General features: G+C 45.7%; 1 protein-coding gene across 4 annotated transcripts in view; it reads right to left on the reverse strand.

The window, feature by feature from the left end:
* Positions 1–643: 643 nt before the first annotated feature.
* LOC126992539 (LIM/homeobox protein Lhx1-like) overlaps positions 644–23,005 on the reverse strand; it is a 148,561-nt gene continuing 126,199 nt past the window's right edge. The window contains exons 4-11 of one of the 4 annotated variants that reach the window (XM_050851353.1): positions 19,892–20,244; positions 19,128–19,268; positions 18,558–18,707; positions 9,027–9,261; positions 8,719–8,898; positions 6,788–7,860; positions 1,991–2,189; positions 644–811 (exon numbers count right to left, since the gene is read on the reverse strand). In XM_050851353.1, the coding sequence (XP_050707310.1) occupies positions 7,811–7,860; positions 8,719–8,898; positions 9,027–9,261; positions 18,558–18,707; positions 19,128–19,268; positions 19,892–20,244 (1,109 nt within the window). In that variant the 3' untranslated portion in view covers positions 644–811; positions 1,991–2,189; positions 6,788–7,810. Of the gene's footprint in view, positions 812–1,990; positions 2,190–4,476; positions 7,861–8,718; positions 8,899–9,026; positions 9,262–18,557; positions 18,708–19,127; positions 19,269–19,891; positions 20,245–23,005 lie in introns of those variants that run through there. The other 3 variants (XM_050851352.1, XM_050851355.1, XM_050851354.1) reach the window with 3 other exon arrangements.

The following is a 23,005-nucleotide window of genomic DNA, read 5'->3' on the forward strand; positions in this document are numbered from 1 at the left end:
AGGTTTTACCTCCTCATGCTGCACTTTGAGAGCCACCACCAGAACTTCTAACGATTCCATGAAAAGTACAGTATCATCACTAAAAGCAAGGTCAGTGACCTTTTTGCCAACATGCTATGCAATGACTGATCTACAACTTTGTCTAATACTCAGTCCATGCAAGTGTTGTAATGGAGCAAGGATGCACCCCTGCCTCACTCCTAAATTAAGAGGGAAGAAGCTGGAACTGCTACCCTCACACTGCACAGGACTCAGTCCCAGAGTAAAGGCAAGTCATCAGGTCAGTAATCCTTTCAAGAATTCCATGGATCCACAGAATGTTTCAGAGTACTTTATAATGCACTAAGTCAAATGCCTTCTTGAAATTAACATAGGCTGCAAGTAGCTCTTGTCAAAATTCAAGTCAGTGTTCCACTACTAGGGAATTATGTCAAAGTTATTAATCAGTTAACTAGTTAACCTCCAGTCTCTAAACTTTAGAGACTGGAGGTTAACTAGTCAGGGGTCAAGAAGAAAAGAAGACAGGAACTCTGTAAAGAACATTAAAATATTAAATGCCTTTACATTGTCTTTTCCACTCTTTAGAGTCTAAAGAGTGGAAAAGACAATGTAAAGGCATTTAATCTTTTAATGTTCTTTACAGAGTTCCTGTCTTCTCTTCTTCCTGACTGATAGCTCCTGAAGTTTGACTGGCTGCTGGGTTGTTCTACCACTGTGAGCAAGGAATTTCTCCATTCAGACAAGCACCTGGACTGGGACCAAAGCTTGTTTGTGGGTTGCGGCATCAGGCATGGACTGCAGTGCACCATATCTGAAAACAGCAGAAGTTTGACACCACACTGAAGACATTTAAACTCCCACAACAATACATCTGTTCTCAATATACAGAAACTAAAAATATCTAGTAAACTGAGTGTTTTCGAGTATTTCTGTAATCTATTCTGTTCAAGGGTTTGGAAGGTTGTTAAATAAACTGGTGGGAATATTTTATCTTGTTTGTTTTAACAACAGATGCTTCCAATTAGTCTCTAGAGCAATGCTTCCCAACCCTTTATCTGTTGTTTCCCCCTTCAACCAGTTCAACTATCTGAATTTCCCCCTTCATGTGGACAAGGAAAAAATGACCAAAACACAAAATTTACTTGCTTAATAACACAAATAACATAATAATTAAATCGAAGCCAAACAAACAAAAACAAAACAAAAAAAAAAACAAAAAAAAAAAAAATCGCTTAACACAATCAATCAATAGCTCTCCGCTCCGCCGGGGACTCCCTCCAAGGGGATGGCCATGACGGAAGAGTCTCCACTTTTCCCTCTCCAAACATACATTTCTCACACATCTAAATCCTCGTGTCCCTCTTTCACCCCTCTCTTATATGTATTCCTCAACTTTATTCTCCCAACTCACTGGGGGTCTTTCTATTACACCTGTCCCTTTGATATTACTCATAAATCCAATAGAGTCAATAGCCGCATTCTACGAGATTTTTTTCGGTCGACTAATTGCTATAATAGTAATTAACCCATCTGCAATTCTGCAAATCTACCATAGTCAAACACAAATATGAAGTCTATTTGGGAAGGCCCAAGCCTCTCTACAGTGCTGCCGCATCACCCCCAATACATCACTTCTCTCTTATGTCAGCAATTTACCATATGAAATTATGTATTGAATATTTTCTATATATTGAGTGTGTCACTTTTTAGGATAATAGCAATGAATTGTATAAATTCCATAGCACGTGATATTAATGATTTTTTTGTCAGTGATCAAGGACACCATGTCACTTCCTCACCTTCATACGCGATGACAGCTACTTCGACGGCTGTCCTTACTCTAAAGACTAGATTTGGCTGTGCTGTAGCCAACAGGCCCTGCCCAACTGGACTTCATAGCTGAGTCAGACTAATTGTCATATTATTCATTTCAATATTAATTTTACCACAAGGCAGTTAATGATTAGCAGGAGTTTGAAAGCTCAGGTACCTTTTGTGAGCTAAAGGTGAGGTGGAGATAGAGGTGGATGATGGGAAAATTGGTTGAAGAGCACTGCTGTCGACTACCCCACATACCAATAGGGATACAAAAGCGATCCACACATATCTTCGTCTGCCTGCCGTCCAGTCAACATACAGTTGCATTCTATCTTGTGCAGCCTTCCTTCCAGCTTAGCTCTTGGTCTCTTCTGTAATATAAGGGATAAAATTATAAACTATATAATGGTGAAGCATAGTATTTCAAGGTGGTTTTAGGAATGTAAAAGGAATGATGTGTGTGACTTTTGGTATGGGTGTGACAACAAGGGGGAGTGGACTGAGGGGTAGGCGAATGGGTGAAGCCCATAAGATGCTTTGGACATGTGATAAGAAAGGAAAGAGGATGTGTTTGTTGAGTGTATGGGAGCAAGAGGGTTGACTAAAGATCTGGGCAGCATACGGGTAATCTTCTGCTACATGACGATGGTTGAAAAACCAGCGTGTGGGACTGGAACCTAGGTCCCTAGCCTCACCACGCCTGCACACTGACCACTTGGTCACCACCTCCCTGGTGGTAGAAGAATAGACCACCAGTGAAATGGATGAACAGAGTGGATGAGTACCTGTAAGAGTTGGCAGGCAAGGGATTGATGTATGGAGAGGGAGTGCCAGAACAGGGAAGTTACTCTTCAGCTGTGGCCATCCCCTTGAGGAAAGTTCTCATGAGGGGATGTGGCATCAGTCACAGATAAAACATGCAAGTTGTCTGTGAGGGTTTTCATAAGGGGACATTATAATCATTACATCTCTCCCTTCCCATTTCCTTAATAACCAGACAGACCGTGACAACTTAGTTATGTTACATTCCTTCACATCTGCCTGTAAGAGGAAGCATAGAAGGGACAGAATTACGCCCTCCTTGGATGGCCGGAGATTTGATCATCTCAGGGTGTCTGTGTTCCTCCCTACAGCTAGTAGTATGCATAATTCCTGATTTTGATTGGTGAAGGAAGGACCTGCAACCCATTCCAATAAAATATCCACTCCAGCCAAATGCAATGCAAAAGACAGAGGCCAGGGACAAGGCTCAGGTTGTGACTGCTACTGATCTTGCTGAGGGGTTGGACCACTCAATTGCCTCTCTTAATATATTCACATTGGGGGAACCAGTTGCTTGTGGTTGGTGCTCGGCAAAGCCTCTAGGACCCCTGCATTATGATAGGGGCAGGGTCCCCTAACCCTTTTTTGTTTTGGGATTGATCTGGGTGATGCAGATGTGGCACTCGCTCCTTGAACCAGGCCTTTTCTCTGCAGCATCTTTTCACTTTGTCAATGACACTGCATCAACTGCAAATAAGGCTGCCATTATAGTGCTTTGTACCTCTCACTTTTAGCCTTGGGTCTCTTTTTCCTACTCTGGCTTTAATTTCTCTCCTACAACCTTCCATATAAACACTAAACAGCCCTGGTGACATCACACCCCTGTCTAACACCTATACCAAAACTCTGCTCCACATTCACCTGAACAAAGGCACTTATATACATGTTAAAAGACTGGAACCCTTCAAGTAAATATCCTCCTACACCTACATTCTCAGGACATTCCATAAATCCTTTCTGTCAACCTTGTCATAGGGCTCAAAAGCTCAAGTGGTGGGTCATAGGAAGTAGCTGCAATGAGTCAAATCACTAATCTTCCAGACATACAAATTTATCCTGAAAACCCAAGGGAATCAAATCATATGGTATATTGTAGAAAAAGAGCGCAAGAAACTTACTGAAATTCATGGGGCTGGCATGTTCAAAGAGAATGAGCAGGTACATGCATGAGCTTATTAGTGGAGCAAGATTGAGATCTTAAGCTGTGATGAAAAAAAGGCAGGGGGAAAAACCTGACCATAGAATTCTGAGCTATCATACTAAAAAAGGAGCATTAGAATTTTATACTGAAGTAAATTTAGTTTGAGGTATTTTGATATCTTAATAACTATAAAAGATTAAAAAAGTAAAAATCATGGTTGACTATGTTGCTGCAAATACATACACAATCTTTTTATAATCTTGTTGCTGAAATCTATGGAGAAAAGGATAACTTGAGACTTTTAAAATTATATAAAATAAACATTCTCCAACATTTTATTTTGATGGTCACAATAATTAATTTAAATATACAATATATGACATTCAGACGTGGATGATACAGAAATATATACAGACAGTATTTACATTAAACTTATAACATCTATGGAAGAGAACACTGTGACATGATGGGTAATGAGGAGGGGAGGGCAGGGGAGGGAGAGGAAGGGAAGGGAAATTTGGGAGGAAAGTGAGGCATCGTTCATTACAAGTATCTTCAAACATTCATTATTTCTCATTAATACTATGTAAAGGTGCAGAGGTCCTGGGTTTGGGAAGGAGGCGGGCAGGGAGGGAGAGGCGGTGGGGATGGTGGCGAGGGTAGAGGCTGGGATGGAGGGGGGAGGAAACAGGGTTGTACGTCAAAAATATTTAATGGACAAATAAACTTCACTCAAGGCTGGAAATAAAAATACAAAAAACTCTGCATGAATTATTCTCCTGGGCTAAGGTAGTAATTAACTCTTTTCTATACTGGATTTTCTGAGATGAACATTTGCACCAAGAAATTGCAAAATATGAAAACGTGTTCCAGCTTAAGATCTGGCGTTTAAGTGTCCAAGATGATAAGTGGTACACAGCTCTTTCTTTCATAAATATATTCCCATGGATGACATTACAAAGGGAAACGAGGTATGGCCTATACTCCTCTTTGAATCTTTGGGAAGTACAAAAGGGAGGATATAGGAGAGGAGAGGTAATAACAGAAAGGATAGTGCCTGTGAAGCCCCTTTGAAAACCCCGTATGCTCACTGCAGTGCCAGTAATGCCAGTGCAGCTCAAGTGCCTTACGTTCATGAAGCCCAGATTTAAAAAAATTGGGAGTATGTGCTATAGATGCATATGGCTCAACTCCATTCCATGGGCTCTTTGAGTCTGTGGTGGGAAAGAACCCATTAACCTGACACAGGGCCAGTGTAACATCTGGGTTACCACAGTTTACCTTCCCCAGGTTTCCCTAGGTACCCATATACCGACCATCCTGAAAAGAAGGATGAACAGCTGAGTGCGCTGCATGTCGACTGCCCAGGCTAGGATTCGAACCCAGGCCTGCAGATTCATAGTTAAGGACACTCACCACTGCACTGCGGAGAAGTCTGACCATTGGAGGCCCAGATATTGTTGTACATTAAATATAGCAGAGAATCATATTTAAATTTGTCACTGCCTTGCCTCATGATCTTTGGGAAACTACAGTATGTAGTTCCTCTACTGTGGCATCAGTGACATTGTTCTGGCCCAGATGCGACACATCACCACTTAGTGTATACCTTTGTAAAATGAGCCGACGCAAACATCTTCAAGTAGGAACAAAAGGCTCTGAAGGAACTTCCATTTTACTATTAATTCAAATGAGTTTTTTCCATGCAATTCCCACTTCATACTCATCTAAGATATCCCGATATTAAATATAAACGTAACCTTGGGTAGAAGGGGCTAACATATCAGATATTCAGCGAGTCCTTGGGCATGATAACTCGGTCAAAATAATCAAGATTTCCTTCTGCATATCCCAACATGGACCCTGAACACTGCTTTTCTCGTAGTGTTGTTACCTGATGGAATTCTTTCTTTGTGTAAGCTGCTGAGGCCCCTCCCCTCCCCATCTTCAACATAATTGAGAACTAATATTTTCACACATTTTGAGGCGTTTGGTCTAGTTACTAGCTTCTCCTCTCTCGTCCATCTTTGAAACTGATTGGTCATGTATGCAGAATTGTCATGAACTCTGTGGTTGTGTAGCTATCATGCAAATCATGCAGTGCCATATTTAGACCTGGTGCCCCTAAGCTATGGAGAACTTGAGGGCCGATTGTTAAAAAAGCTACACCAAAGGATGCCACAAAGGTGCATACCAAAACAAGGGGGAATATTCACGAATGTGTAGCCTACCAATTTCGAGATGGTGACTGCTTATTTCTGGACAAAATATGATGCTGTTTATCATGGAGATAGTATTTTTCTCCGGGACCCGCCGCCGCCACCGCAAAATAGCTCGCAGAGAGGTTCAACTTGGACACCCGTGGGAAATCGAGGGTTTTGGGTGGGGGAGCATATCTAAACTACTCCAACCGAACTTTACATAACCTCCTAACCAGGGGGGGGGGCTGCGCCCTCCCCCATGTATATACGATTTATTTCTGCGAGGAGATATTTCTCGCAACACCGGCTGGACCGCCGCCGCGGCCGCCGCCAGAGGAGGCTACGCTTTCGTGAATATTATCCCAAAACAAGATCTTGCAAGGGTTAAAAAGTCTCCTCAAAAACTGAAAAGATATGGAATAGACAACTGAGAATATTAGGCCCTGGGGAGAGACAAGGGGGCTCTTAGGCACACTCGCGGGCCACCAAAATAGCTTCTCTAGGAGCATATTTCGCACGGCTGGGCAATGATAAAGGGGTAGGTGGGCTCAAATAGAGGGATGTGAAAACTGAAGCTGCTTTTGAAAGGAAGTAGCTGGCTGGGGAAGAGCTGCAGGTGCTCCTGGCCCGGGCCGCCACGCCCCGCCCCTCACTACCTTCACTGGGCCACGGGAAGCGCCTGGCGCCCGGGTGGTTTTCAATAAAGGGGCAGAAGCTACATAAATTATTACCTTTGTGTGCGCGATTCCTCAGCCAGCAACGCTACATCTAGACATAGGAACATAGAACAGACACAGACACTCACTCAGTCCACGTCAGCGCTGCGTGTGCGCGAATGTCTGGAGGACAGCTCGAGCAGTGCCTGGCGAGACACTTCGAACTATTGCTTCGTTTCATTTACCTTTTACTTCATAGTTTTTCAATGATTGTTTCTATAAATTTCTTTCCTTAGTTTACTTTTCTGCACCATGTTGCGGCACCACGTACGTATAAACCAGACCCGTCAGCGGGCAAACCAAAATTAATTTCGTAGCTGCTGGATACAATAATTTCCCTCAACCACTCGATTACTTTCCCAGTGCAAACGACACTCCGACACTTCGTATATTATATATTTACACAGTTTCTTGTTCACCGTAATCACACTAATGTACGAGGGATATAATCCATCCTCTCAAGTGAATGATCGGGACCATTTTTCAACATCCCTTTGATCATGTTTTGTGGCGGCGGTGACAGCCGTGCCAGACAGACTCCACCAGCTCCACGTAGCAACGAATGCTTTATATTTCTCTTTAAAATCTTTCCTTTTTGTCATGGAGGGCGAAGTTTTACCAGAGAGAACATGAGCTGCGTTGGAGGTCCGTTCTGGGATCGACTGTGAGTGTGTGACTCCTCAAAACGCCTTTGGAAGTGCCTGAGGCTGCTAGGGATGCCACAAGCGTTCTCCGGATCTCTGCAGCAGAACACTCAAGCCAAGGTAAAAGAGAGCACGACATGACCTGACCTTGATTTCAGCCACGAACTCTATAATATAGTGACGATTTGGTGCCCCTTGGTGACACTCCCTCCTGGTGGCGACGCGTAAGGTGGTTGGTTACTTTGAACATTTAACCTCCTGGGGCAGGGCAGGGTAGGGAAGCCGGAGTGGTCAGTGTGGGGTGGGTGGCGGGGGCGAGGGCTGAACACCGCGCTGCCCAGGTGGTGGAGGCGGTGGAGGTGGTGGAGGTGTTGGCAGGTAACAGGAGAGCAGTGGAGACATTCCTCTGGCGACGTCGCTGGAGAGCACCTCGAAGGGCCTGGTGCGTCATCAGAGGTCAGCTTCATGTCACCACACCAGACCCTCGTTCACCTGGTGGTCAAAGTTGCCTCCCTGACCTGCAGGTAGGGGCGAGGAGGGAGGAAGGGGAGGAAGACGGGTGAGTCAAAGTGTACGGGGAGTACCAATCAGGCCTGTAATCCTATTTTTTGTACTGATTACGGTGAGCTTATTTGCAGTTCATAGATACTTAAAAACACATTCTACAGGGATTTGCTACCATGATGATGAGTTTGGTGTGAGAAAGATGGATGGATGTGGTGAATGGAACAGCGAAGCAATGAAACTGAAGCAATATGACAAGGAAAAAGAAACGATAAGAAAATCATAGCTGATGAAACGGAAAAAAAAAAAAAAAAATTAGTTGAATTATAAAAAATATATATTTCAGGCGCTGGTACAGTACGTCCTCTCAAATGTTAGTCTCTGATCTTTAGTTTTGTCTGCCATGTAAAGAGTGGCAGAGAAAATTATAAATACTCAGGGTGACTACTATAAAAAAAACTCACTTATTAAAATTATCTAAAGTATAATTAAATGATGTAACTAAACGAACACAAAGAAACTTCAGTAATAGAGAGGAGGAAGGAGTGTGATAAGAAAAGTGAAACAGAGGAGAAGAATAAGATGATAAACTAAGAGATGAGGAGAAGAAGGAAAGGAACAAAAGTAAATAAATAGAGGGAGAAGAAAAGAAGAAAATGGACGATAAACGATGAACGGATGAATGAAACAAAAAGAGAAATGAATGAATGAAGGAAGGAAGAAAGGAGAGAATGAGAGGAAAGGCACAAGGGGCAGGGGAAGAGTATATGGAGTAGGCAGGAGTAGGCAGCAGTAACATAGGCGCCTGAGGGTGAGCTAGGAGGGACGCATGCACGAGTAAGGGACTACCTGGCCCCGGGCTGCCTACTGACCCCCGTGCGCCATGATCATGCCCTCGGGGGATGACCGCTGGGACAGGGAGAGCATGTCGGGGGGCTGCGTCATGAAGTGGCCGCCCTCAGACACCGGCGGCGCCCCCAGTCCACCCAGGCCCGGGAAGTCACTCATGGGACCCCCAGGAGGTAGCGGCTGCTCCATGGACGGGGGCAGGCCTGGGGGAGGAGGAGGAGGAGGAGGGAGAGAAAAAGGTTAGGTTAGGTTACGGCATATCACTTATTTTTGTATGGTGTATATTTTCTTCTTTACGTGTGTGTGTGTGTGTGTGTGTTTCTCTACTCACCATGCGGGAAACTCATGCCGGGGGGAGGCGGGGGACCCTGGCCAGGGAAGAAGTCGTGGAAGCCCTGGGGACCGTACCCGAAGGCGTCTCCGTAGTAGGGAAAGCCGTCCTCCATGCTAGGCGACATCCTCATCCCGCGCAGCTTCCTTGGGTTGCCGAAGAGGTGCGCGCGCATGCCCATGGACGAGAGCTGCTTCATGCGCCGCTCCTTGCTCCTTTTGTTCTGGAACCACACCTGAGGAAGAGGGAAGAGGCGCCGCTGAATGAAGAGGAAAGAATTGGTGCTGAAGGAGGAGGAAAGAGCTAGTGGTGGAGGAAAAGGAAGAACTGTTGGAGGGAAGAGGAACTAGTGAAGGAGGAGGAAATAGCTGGAGGCGAAGAAAGAGGTAAGAGCTGATGGTGGAGGAATAGGAGCAGCTCGTGGGGGAAAGACGCGCTAGTGAAGAGGGAGAAAAAAGATGGTAATGAATGAGGAATGAGGCAGTAGTTAGTTAGGGAGGAGGGTGTGGACAGGGCTCATTGAGGGAAGGATTGTGATACTGGTGGTGGAGGATAGCGGAAAAGGAAAGGCGGAGAGGTGATGGATGAAGAGGGTGAGAGGGATGAAGGGAAGGATATGATGAAGGGGATAGGATGGGATGAAGGGTAAAGGTATTTGTATTATTTTTTCGTTGTATGACCTTTTTTTTACTCCACAACGACGACATAAGTTCAGTGGTTCATACCGACAGTAACTACTACTACTACTACTACTACTACTACTACTACTACTACTACTACTACTACTATCACAAAAACCATCACTACCACTCAACACATTTTCATCGCTCCTCATCACACGCTTGTTCCCTCCTCCCATACTCTCTTGACTCGTTCACACCCTTACTTTCTCTCTCCACCTACATAACTTTTATTCTCTCTTCTCTCCCATCCTCTCCTTGCACTGTTCCTTCTTTTCCTCTCACTTAACCTGCAATACTATCTCTATATATCCCATCCTCTCTATGCAACGCTACCCTCTCCCCAGCCTCCCTTTCTCTCTCTCTCTCTCTCTCTCTCTCTCTCTCTCTCTCTCTCTCTCTCTCTCTCTCCGTCCCTAACCTCTGCAACCTCCCTCTACTTCACCTAAAACAAGCCCTTCACTTATTCTCTCTCTATCTACACACTGTTCCTCATCTCTGTCTCTTTCTCCGGGCCCAACCACTGCACCGTAACCTCTAAGCCTCGAACACTCCAGGCTACAAGACACAGCCAGCCTCCCCGTGCCCTCGTGCCCCCCGGAGAGTCACTGTGATGCTGTAATGATAAAATGAATATGATTACGTCGTTTGCAGGGCGTCATCCATCACGCCCACCCAGCCATCTTGGTGACGGCGAGCGACGACCTAATCACAGGTAAACGGTGTGAATCTCATTAGCATAATAATTAAGGCGGTAATTTGTGTGTCAATACTGCTGGGAGTCACGCCAAGGCTAGAGGAGAGGGAAGAAGAAGGGAAGGAGAAAGAGGAGGCGAGGAGGAGGAGGTGAAGGAAAAAGTAGTAGTAAGAGTAGAAAAAGTAGTTCCGTTAGTCTTTACTCTTTTCGACTTTGGCCATTTGAATGTGTGAAATATCTACTACTACTACTACTACTACTACTACTACTACGAAACGACGAGATCATTCAATACAACGCAAACTATCGCAATCTGTTTCGTTCTTTTACCAATAAGTTGTTTCGTTTTGTCCCAAGCATACAAATATGAACTTAACACAAGACTTTTTTTTACTTCATTTATTTTTTCACAGTGATAGTTCTCTCTCTTTCCTGACCTTCTTTTCCTGTCATCTTCCACCACCTCCCCTTCACCCACCCCTCTTCTTCCTCCTCCTCCTCCTCCACTTCCCTCCTCCTCTCCCTCCTCGGCCTCCTCTGACCCCGGTAACTTGACCCTCACTGCTCCTGTTTCGTTGACCAAAATATTCGTGGTTGACCAAGATCTCCGCTCCTCCCGCCCCGCCTCCCATACCCCTATTTATTCTTTTTTCTCATTTCTCCTTTTTCCATCCCTCTAGAGTGTTGGATTCCCTTTCGGTGTGGCGGAGGGCGGGGAGCAGTTGTCACGTGAAGGAGGAGGCGGGGGAGGAGGAGGTGTGGTGGTGAAGTGAGGTTGAGCGTGTGTGATGGAGGGAGGGATTTTGTGGTGACAAGGGGAAGATGATGATGATGATGATGATCTTCAATCTGCGTTCTAATTTTTCCCATTCATCCTATTTTCTTCCTTACTACTGCTCTTATTTTTCTTCCATCAGTCTTCCCACTCTCCTTCCTTCTCATCGTCACGTATTCAGACATTGTTATCAAACTTTTAACGAGGAGGGGATCGAATCTCTTATCCCAGGTTGACTTATGATGTTTATATATATTTCATTATGGACGGTTTTAATGCCTTATTTATGTCAGCCTTTCGCGGTGAAATGTAATATTTGTATTCTCTTCATATCTTTTTTTTTTTTTTTTTTTTTTTTGCTAATGCAGTGAGTGGACGCGTTTTCTTTGTATTGATACTATAAACACGTACCGGTTTAGTATTTCCTTGAATAAATCCAGAAAAAGCGAAACAATATAGTTTCCGTTTTATAAATATATTATTTCTCACCATTTTCTTTCCTTTATCGACCTCTCCTTCCTCCTCATCAAATTGCGATCACGCCTCCACGGGTTGTTTTGAAAATTTAAACGAGTAAAGAATTGAATTTCTTCTCCCACATAAAATTATGATGTTCACTATTGTTATTATAGACGATATTTACATAAACTTATTTAAGCGTTATTCATATAAACTATTCGTTCTGAAACACATGGATCTTGTTCTCTTTGAAATGCATATACCTTGTTTTGTTTATGCTTATATTTTAGTATAGATCATATCATGCGTTATTTACATGAACTATTCGTGATGAAGTGCAAAGATCTTGTTTTCTTTATGTGCAATTATATTTTAGCTAAGGAGTGGTGTGGGCATCGCCTCCTTATATTAGTAAGTCAGCGCTAAAATGTAAAGATCTTGTTCCCTTTATGTTTAACTATATATTTCAGCTTAAGAGTGTGAACTTAGCACTTAGGGCCGCTTTCAGAGTTACTTTGTTTGTTTTGATCGTTACCAATGGCGGCGATCGCGCTATAGTATTTCCACGTAAAACTGACCGATGGGGTAGTGGCGGCTGCAGAGGAGGCGAGAGGTGTTGAGAGTGTGGCAAGGTGCGGGGCTAGGCTAACCCCGCAGCCGCCACTACCCTATCGGCCAGTTTTACGTGGAAATACTATAGCGGCGATAACAGCCGTTGGTGACGATTAAAACAAACAAAACGACTGTGAAAGCGGCCCCTAGTCCAGAAATAATAATATAAAGCTCTTGTTTTCTTTATGATTCACCATACTTTGAGCTTGTGCGGATACTAAGTGGCTTTTGCACGACTCGGTAATATAAGTATGTACACTTTTAATATTCTCCCTCTCACGTAAGTCCACCGCACGCCCAAAAAACGAAAAGGTGTAATGCGTTCACGTCCGCCGCTGTTTTCCTTGTATTAGCTGTATAAATATGTATAAAAATTCATCTCGTAAGTTTTCTGCGAGGATCATAATTAAATCAGGCGGGGCGTGTTGTAATATATTAAAACTAATGACCCTCATCAACCTTCAAACACACGTATTAACTTTACCTTCTTTTTTCTTTTCGTTCTTACTTCATAACCACCATGACGCGACGATACACAACCCGTATGTACGCAGCCTCGCCAGAACCCCGTCCATCACGCTGCCCTGTGTAAATTTTTCACCATAACCCAACTCTGATGTAAGACCCTCCTCCTCGCCCTCCTCCTCGTTCTTCCCCTTCCCTTCCCCCATGATGTAAGACCCCCCTCCTCCTCCTCCTCCTCGTTCTTCCCCTTCCCTTCCCTCCTGATATAAGACACTCCTCCTCCTCCTCCTCCTCCTCCTCATTCTTCCCCTTCCCTTCCCCCCCTAATGTAAGACCCTCCTCCTCCTCCTCGTTCTTCCCCTTTCCTTCCCCCCCTAATGTAAGACCCCCCTCCTCCTCCTCCTCCTCCTCCTCGTCCTTCCCCTTCCCTTCCCCCCCGGATATAAGACCCTCCTCCTCCTCCTCCTCCTCCTCCTCCACAACAACTCATTTCCGATGCTCAGCACGGTTTCAGGAATAAGCGCTCATGCTTAACCAATTTACTGGACTTCTTCCAAGGTATCTATGAAAACTGGGATAATCATATCCCCAGTGATGTTATATATCTAGACTTTCAAAAAGCCTTTGACAAAGTGCCACACGAAAGACTCCTCAAGAAACTCAAGTCGGCGGGATTAGGCGACAATCTGACAGCGTGGATCAAAGATTGGTTCACTGGAAGAAAACAACGAGTTGTACTCAACGGACAGGCCTCCGAATCGCTCCCGGTCACAAGTGAAGTGCCACAGGGGTCAGTGCTGGGACCCACATTCTTCATCATATATATCAACGACCTAGAACTAAGATTAAAATCCAATCTTTCAAAATTTGCCGACGACACAAAGGTGGGTGGGAAGGCCCTCACAACGGCAGACTGCGAAATTATCCAGAGAGACCTGGACCAGATCACTCGATGGTCAGAAAAATGGAAGATGTCCTTCAACACTACCAAATGTAAAGTAACGCATATTGGATCCAGAAACAGCAATGACACATACCACATGGGTGGCGAACCACTACATGTAGTGCAAGAGGAAAGATACCTCGGGGTCACCATCAGCAGTGACTTGAAACAAACAAAACACTGCAAGTCCGCCTGTAAGAAAGCCAATACAATGCTTGGGTTCATAGCGAGGAACTTCGAATACAAGACACCGGGAGTTATGTTATCCTTGTACAATTCGCTGGTAAGGCCCCACCTGGAATACAACGTTCAATTCTGGTCTCCAAATTACAGGAAAGACGTTGAATTACTTGAGAGAGTACAGCGTCGCGCCACGAAGATGATACCATCACTGAGGACGAAGCCCTATGAAGAGCGACTCGAGCGACTCAACCTCTTCACGTTGGAAAAGAGACGACTGCGGGGAGACATGATACAAGTTTTTAAGTACCGGAACAAGCTCAGCAACGTTGATCACTCCAAACTCTTCACGCTACAAACCAACCTGAGAACAAGAAACAACGGAAAAACAATTCAAGCAAAGCGATGCAATACCGACATCGGCAGGCGTTATTTCTCGAATAGAGTTGTTCGCCACTGGAACAGCCTTCCTGCAGAAGTGGTTAGCGCAGAGACCATCAACTCCTTCAAGAAACGCATTGATCGCCACTTTGCTGCATCGGGAGTGAACTGAACGTATCCAAGAGTAGGTGCACAAGTGCTTTAATCCTTCCCTGCATGCCACTCCTATGGCAAACGGATTGATTAAATCACTGAAAGCAGGCAGCCTAGTAATGAGCCAATGGGCTTTCTGCTGCCTGCTAGTTCATGCTTCCATGTTTCTTCGTCCTTCCCCTTCACTTCCCTCCTGATGTAAGACCCTCCTCCTCCTCCTCCTCCTCCTCCTCCTCCTCCTCCTCCTTTCCTTACCCTTCCCCCTTAATGTAAGACCCTTCTCCTCTTCCTCCTCCCTCCCCTTCCCTTCCCCTCGCAAAAGAGAGAGAAAAAAGGTAAATAAATACATACACAAAAAAAGATAAATTACTCACCTATGGATGATAAATTTTGACAAGTGCATTCTTTTCCCTTCATGACTTTTTTTTTTATCTGTTTCTGTCTCGGGTGAGCATAAATTTCGAGTCTCATATTTCAGTCTGGAGATGATGATGATGATGTTCTTATGTTCATAATTCATACGCTAAAGAAAAAAAAGTTTATGCGGAAGGAGCGGAAAAAGTGAAAAAAAAAGATGAGAGAGAGAGAGAGAGAGAGAGAGAGAGAGAGAGAGAGAGAGCCCTACCGATTTCTATTTTTGTTGTTGTCATTGAATTAATTTAAGTTTGTGGTAATCTTGATGATGATAATAATTAATGATGGGACTGACGAGGAGGAGGAGGAGGAAGAAGAGGAGGAAGTGGAGGTGGAGGAGGAAAAGAAGTAGGAGGAAGAGAAAACGAAATAATTGAACAAATCTTACGAAAAGAACAACATAAGTGAAAGAAGGAAAATTATGAAGGACACACACACAGACACACACACACACACACACACACACACACACGGAAATAAATATGAATAAGAAATGTAATAAGAGAAAAAAAATCGTAAACGGGAAGAGGAGAGCAGAGAAAGTAAAAAAAAGTGTGAGAGAGAGAGAGAGAGAGAGAGAGAGAGAGAGAGAGAGAGAGAGAGAGAGAGAGAGAGAGAGAGAGAGAGAGAGAGAGAGAGAGAGAGAGAGAGAGAGAGAGAGAGAGAGAGAGAGAGAGAGAGAGAGAGAGAGAGAATAAAGACAGAAGAAAGAGAAAAGAAAGAGAATAAATAAACAAATAGAACGTAGCCAGAAGAGAATAGAGAAGAAGCAAGCGAACCCTTCCCATCATCACCACCTCCATCACCATCATCGTCATCATCATCAGGAGGCTGTGATGAGGTGGGAGGAGGGGGTGCCCAGCGTCATCACACAGGCGTCATTATCCCTCCCTCCTTGTCCTCTTTCATTATAGCGTCTGTCCCGAGCTGCTGATCTTCTTTTTTTTGTATAATGAAGAAAAATTATACGTGTGTGCACAGGGTAATGAGAGAGGAGAGAGAGAGAGAGAGAGAGAGAGAGAGAGAGAGTGAGAGAGAGAGAGAGAGAGATAGAGAGAGAGAGAGAATATATAGACCACAGAAAAAAAACATCAGTGAAAGAATGAATGAAGGAACAACGCAAGAAAGAGAGGGGGAAGAGAGGAATGAAGGAGGGAAGAAAGAATGAAAAGAATAATGGATGAATGAAAGAAAACACAAGCAACGAAAAAAGCAAACAGAAAATAAAAAAAAGCGAACAAAAAAGTCTCTCTCTCTCTCTCTCTCTCTCTCTCTCTCTCTCTCTCTCTCTCTCTCTCTCTCTCTCTCTCTCTCTCTCTCTCTCTCTCGCCGGGAAACTTATGAGACCTAATGAGGTGCCATTAACTCCTGGATAATGAGGGAAGAGAGAGGACACGGGCGGGCCGCAGCCGAGATTGATCTACCAAAATAAGCATGTTTACCTACCTCTCAATTACCTTCCATTAAACCCACCTGCTTAACATAATTCGGTCCACGTACATGACTGATATGCATTCTGTGGCCTTCTCTTACCTCCTCATCCTCGTCCTGCCCCTCCTCTTCTTCCCTGTACTCCTCCCTCCTTATCATCTCTCTCCAAAACTGTTTTTCCACATGTTTCTTGTCAGTTTTTGTTTGCCGTCTCTCTCTCTCTCTCTCTCTCTCTCTCTCTCTCTCTCTCTCTCTCTCTCTCTCTCTCTCTCTCTCTCTCTGTATATATATAAAACTTTTGGTGTGGACGAAAGAAAATGGAGTCTGTGCTTATATGACCAGGTATGGCAAATCAGGTATGCCGATTCAATTAAATCAATTAAGTCAACCAAATTTTGTATCCTGCCTTCTTACCTACCTGGACGATCGTGAGCTTGCATCCAGAAAGCAAAAAAAGGCGAGACTTATAGAAATTGGGTATGCAGAATCGTATCTTTATGGGGTTTTACAGACTTGGGTGAATTCCATAAGCTTTGAGAATTGGGTTGTATGCTTGAAGGCCTTTGTTCATTAGAGCTTCTGCAGGTTATAGGGTACAAAGACTGGTAGCCGTCCGTTTTACCTATTTATGCCTGGCGGAGTGGCTGAAATATTCGCAGCACGCACACGCACACTTGTTTCTGATTTAACTTGACGCATGAAGGAGAGCAACGAGAGAGCTTCCTTGCATCTGATTTCACCTGACTAGTAACTGTCCCTTTTTCCTACTTATGACCGTTGGGTGGCTGATATACTCGCAGCACGCATACATACACTTGTTTCTGATTTACTGAAGGAGAGAAACACGAGAGCTACCTTGAATTTGATCGCACCTGACTAGTATCCGTCCGTTTTATCTATTTATGACTGTCGAAGCGGCTGAAATACACGCAGCACGCATCAATACACTGGTTTCCAATTTATCTTGACACCTGAAATCGAGTAAGGAGAAAGCTACCTTGCATCTGATTGTACCTGTAATCTGTAAGTGAAGTGAAGCTACCCTCGCATCCCTGTACTGTCCATTAAATTAACTTTTGTAGATGAGAAAAAAAAGAGCTAGAACTACATTAAAAGGGTATGACATTAATGAGGAGAAATGAGTCTTCCCTATGTGACTTGTTACGCCGAATACGAACTTAAAACACTATTAAGAAAAAGGTTAAAATTCCAAGGGTGTTCTAAGACAAGCGATGCAGTGCTGAGGCAAACTGACGCAACACAAACAAAAAATAAATCAACAGCCAGTGACATTCCTTCTGAAATCGTGTACTTGGGTTGCAATGGGAGTATTCCAAAACAAAAGAAGAACAGTAAGCGTTTTGGCTGACACCCGGATGCATGACGCGTGTTTGTGTGTGTGCGTGTATGTGTGTGTGTGTGTGTGTGTGTGTGTGTGTGAGGTGGGGGTGGGGGGGTATGTGTGTGGGTTGATATATTGTGTATGATTTATGAAAGAGGAAGAGATAAGATACGTACAAGGTGAATAAGGGATACATGAGCTATGTAGGTGTGTGTGTATGTGTGTGCGCGCGCGCGTGTGTGTGTGTGTGTGTGTGTGTGTGTATATGGGAAATCACGTACTGCCTATGTGTGCAAGACTTGGAAGACACAACACCATGCCCGAGTCCCCGGCAGTTCATTATCTTTACGTTCCCTCGGATACACCCACTTTGAGACGAACGGAGACGGAAACCACGCCGCGCAGGTAACCCCAACACACCTGAAAGCCCCTGATTAACGCCTCGCACGCACGGGTGTCCTAAAAATATCAACGCCTACATGATCGACTGAAACGAAGGTGAGAGTAAAATTAAAAGAACGGGCACTGCTGACTTTGATGGCGTATACTTGAAACATTTTTTTGTTAATCGGCATCAACCTCTCATTTCTGTATTTGCTTGTAGCGGCTTATTTGTATTTGCTTTTATATGAGCAGTGCTGAGGAGGATTTATTTTTGTTTCCTTTTCGTTTTTGCCCTTGAGCGGTTTCTTCGACATTAAATAAAAAAATAAAAAAACTCATGATCCGTCTTCAGGTCTCTCCCGTCCTCTGGTGTTTCGTTATCTACTTATAAGGAAACGACAACCTAATGAATGACTTAACTCTTTTTTGCGAATATGTTTTAAACCGCTTACATTGTACTCATTCTATTGACTGTACTGCCCGCTATCTTTCATCTCTTCCAGTTCTTGCTCCTTTTTCTTTCTTTTCACCCCTCTCTCTTAGTTAGTTATAGGCTGTATCTTTCCTACCTTTAACTTCCACCCCACACAGGTAACACCAACACCTTTCACTTACCTGTATGACCCGCATGGGGAGGCCCGTCTCCTTGGCCAGCTGCTCCCGGATGTGTCTCGTGGGCTTGGGCGTGGAGGCGAAGGCAGTCTTGAGGATTTCCAGCTGCTTCGCCTTGATAGTGGTCCTGGGTCCCCGCCGTTTGTTCCCACCCTGGAGGAAGGAGCCCCAAAAGTTGTGTAATGCAAGGGTGGTCAGGGCGGAGGGTCAAGTCTTTCTATTCGTTTCTATCGCGTTTTGATCCCCTGTGTTGGATTAGTGAAGGTGTGAAGGTTATGTTGTCTTTTTCTCGTCCAATAGTTTGTTTCGTAGGGATTCAACTCTTTCATTTACATTCTGAAACTATTTGCTAATTTTCAATGCCTCCGCAACCCTCAAATTTGTTCCTGAAGTCTAAAGTCGTCTCTGTCTTTTGCATCAATTCCTCTGGTCTTAACTCGCCTCCCTATCCTTTAAATTGATTTCTTTGTCACCGAAACTTTCCAAGCACCTTAAAACTTATCCCTAAGCCTCAAACTCGTCTCCTCACTCTCCGAACTCTTCCTCCCGCCAGCCTCGCAGCGCCCCTCTCACCTTCTCGTCGTCCGCCAGCTTGGCCTCCGCGCTGCTGCCCTGCTCCTTCGCCTCGCTGCTGCCCTCCGCGTCAGACACGTCAGAGTCGTGGAAGTTGCCGCCGTCCTTGTCCGTTGGCGGCGTGTCGCGGGAAATACTCACCTGCAGAGGAGGCATGGACTTATTAGCACACACACACACACACACACACACACATACACACATACACACACAACGCTTTTTCTTCTCACAAGGTTTTATGCACACATACATATGCACACACGCATACGCGCACACACCTCCCACTCATCTTAGGTTAAGAATGCGTCACTCGTGCGTGCAGGAGAGAGGAGTCCTGTGTGAGTCTGTGCGTCCGGCGGCTTACTTCCCCTCCCCCTTCCTCTCTCCTTCCCTTCCCTTCCCCCGGGCGGCGGGCGGCCGATCAGCCGGGAAATGAATGCAGCACCGCCGCGTCGCCCGGCCAGGCACCGCCGAAAAAAGTTGTCCTCACCGGCCCCCCCATTGCCCCCCTCTGTCTCTGTCTCTCTCTCTCTCTCTCTCTCTCTCTCTCTCTCTCTCTCTCTCTCTCTCTCTCTCTCTCTCCGGCATTCTTCACAGTTTTTACTTTCCCGCGAGTGGATCCACGTCCCCCCCCGCCCCCCGCCGCCTCGCCCACCGTCACGGTTCCTCCTTCATACTTACCAGGGCCAGAACAGGCCAGGTACAGGCCAGGACAGGCCAGGGATAGGCCAGGACAGGCCAGGCCGGGCCGGTGCCACACTCACCCCGCACATACTCACGTTGAAGCCCGCGAAGGGAGTGTTGACCTTGGACTCGCCCACACTCATGGACTCGAGCAGCGGCGTGGTGCTGGTGGGCGGCACGACCCCGAGGGGCCTTGTGGGCGTGCCGGGCCGCCCGCTGCTCATCATGGCCACCGGGAGCCCCGCTCCCCCCGTGGGCGTGTTGGGGCCCGAGGGCGAGGACACCAGGGCGCTGGGGTTGGCTGTGAGGGCGGGCGTGGGGATGGGCCCCTGGGTGCCCACCGGGGGCGTGCTGGTGTTGTTGTTGGTCTCCACGGGCGGCTTGACGTCCATGGACTCCTCCTCCTCGTCGTCAGACCCGCCGGGGAAGGAGTCTGTGGGGAGGGGCGGGTGAGGCGGGGCAGCGGGGCTCCGGCGGCGGCTGTGTGCACTGCTGCTGGCGGGCACACACACACACACACACACACACACATAGGCTACACACACACACACACACACACACACACACACACACATAGGCTACACACACACACACACACACACACACACACACACACACACACACACACACACACACACACACACATGACCCCCCAACAGTGTATCCCCAGCACAGTATAGTCCCCCTTCAAGGCCGCCCCTGGGAAGCACAAGGCAAAGGCAGCAGCACGCGGCGCCCCGTCCCCGGGCCTCCCCAGGCGCCGCGGGGCTTTACGAGGCGTCGGAGGACAGGCGGACGAGCAATTAACACATTCAGGTAGACAGAAACGGCGATGCATATTTAGTCTTTGGGGCGAAAAAACAGATTTCTTGACACGAGTTTGACGTGACGTAAACATGAACGATGATCTGCGTCGGTACGTGTTTTGCCCGAAAGGAGCTAGGAGGAGGAGGAGGAGGAGGAGGAGGAGGAGGAGGAGGAGGAAGGGAGGAGGAGATAACCTACGAGACAGCCGGCGGGACGGTCAGACAGGGAGGGAAGGAGGGAGTGAAAGCAACGAGGAAGAAACTGAGGAGGAAAAGAAGAATGAAGAAAAGAGAGAAGTGGAAAAAAAAGCCATCAACAATAGATAAATGTGCAAACCTTAATATATACTTAATATATACACTTAAGTAAATGGCGCCGACAGATGTGGTTAATCTAATTCAGAGAGGATGTGTTTAGGTTTGTGGGTGTGTGGGTGTGTTTGGGAGGTAGGGGAGAAGAGGGTGGAAGGAGGGAGTAAGTGGGCGCGGGGGTGACTTGTTAAAGGTTCAAATTAAGTGTATTTTTCTCGGCTCCAACGCAGTCTCCCTCTCTTTATAACTTCTGTAGACCGGCTGTTGTTTCGTGTTCTCTCTCCCCTTCGCCTTCCATTCTCTTCCCCTCCCTTCCCTTCTTCTCCCATTCTCTTCCCATCCCCCCTCTCCTCCCATTCTCTTCCCCTCCTTTCCCCTCTTCCCCCCTCGCCTCCCATTCTCTTCCCCTCCTTTCCCCTCTTCCCCCCTCGCCTTCCATTCTCTTCCCCTCCCTTCCCCTCTTCTCCCCTTCGCCTCCCATTCTCTTCCCTCCTTCCCCTCTTCTCCCCCGCCTCCCATTCTCTTCCCTCCTTTCCCCTCTTCCCCTCGCCTCCCATTCTCTTCCCTCCTTCCCCTCTTCTCCCCCGCCTCCCATTCTCTTCCCTCCTTCCCTCTTCTCCCCCACTCCCATTCTCTTCCCCTCTTCTCCCCTTCGCCTCCCATTCTCTTCCCCTCCCTTCCCCTCTTCTCCCCTTCGCCTCCCATTCTCTTCCCCTCCTCTCCCATTCTCTTCCCTCCTTTGTTTCTACCACTCGCCAAGCAGCCTTTCACTATCTTTACCAGCCTTCTCTTACCCCATCTTCTTCTACCAGTATCATTTCACTCTGCTTTCGTTACCAGCCATGCTCCAAACTTTACACTTACCGTCGTCAACCAGAACTAAAAACTACGTAACGGACAGGAAAAAATGGATATAGGAATGGATACTAATAAGATGAACAAGGAAAATGAATAGGGAGATGAAGGAGAGGATGCGTAAGAGTATGATGAAGAGGAAGGAGAAGAGTAGGAGGGCGAGAAGAAAAATAAGGAGGGTGAGAAAGAGGTGGAAAATGAAGAAGACGACGATGAATATGAAGAAGAGGAGGAGGGAGAGGATAAAGAAAACGAATAGGAAGAGGAAGATGAAGAGGAAGAGGAGAGAAAGAAAATAAGGGGGTGAGAAAGAGGAGGATAATGAAGAGAAAGATGAATGTGAAAAAGGAGGAGGAAGAGGAGGAGAAGGTAAAGGAGAATAATGAAAAGGAAGAAGATGAATATGAAGAAGAGGAGGAGGTAGAAAATAACGAAAACGAAGAGGAGGAGGAAGAGGAAGAAGAGGAGGAGGAGCATCTTTCCCTTAGTACTAATAGCTACCAGGTAATTTCAAGAGCTCAGGTGTCTCAAGGTGAGCGTCGGGGATTAACAGGAGTCTTTACGTCTTCAGAGTCTCAGCAGGTGAAAGGCAACGGGCAGGTGTAAGCAGATGTAAACAGGTGTAAGTAGGTGTGAACAGGTGTAAAACAGGTGAAAAGAAGTGTGAACAGGTGTAAAGCAGGTGTATAGAAGGTGTAAACAGGTGTAAACAGGTGTAGAATAGGTCTGAACGGGTGAAAGCCAGGTGCAAACAGGTGTAAGCAGGTGTTGAAAAGTATAAAAAGGTTTGTTAAGGTAAACTGAGTGAAAATCCTGCCACCAAGTAGAGCCAAGGCCTTCCAAAAGTGAGACGGCCATGGCATAACAGTAATAAGTCCTCGAAAAGTGAGATAGATAAAGAAAGGTAAAGTTAAGTAGAATCGTAAAGTGCCCGTCTCAAAATCGGATACCTAACGGATTAAAAGAAGTAAAAATGAAGTGAAAGCGTGTGTGTTAAGTGTGAAATAACGGGTAATGAAGCTAATGGATGGAAGGTAAGTGTAGGTTTGGATCTGGTGATATTAAAATGCGATAGGTAATTATTTTGGGAAGGTATTTGAGATGTGATAATTAAAAGCGTAAATATGAAAAAAAAATAAGGTGGCTAATATTTCACGAACATAAGTTATAAATGATCAGTGAGGAAGAAGGAGAATGAATAAATTATACAAGAAAACTAAA

Source organism: Eriocheir sinensis, unplaced genomic scaffold (genome assembly GCF_024679095.1).
Source record: "Eriocheir sinensis breed Jianghai 21 unplaced genomic scaffold, ASM2467909v1 Scaffold488, whole genome shotgun sequence".
Classification (NCBI taxonomy): Eukaryota; Metazoa; Arthropoda; class Malacostraca; order Decapoda; family Varunidae; genus Eriocheir; species Eriocheir sinensis.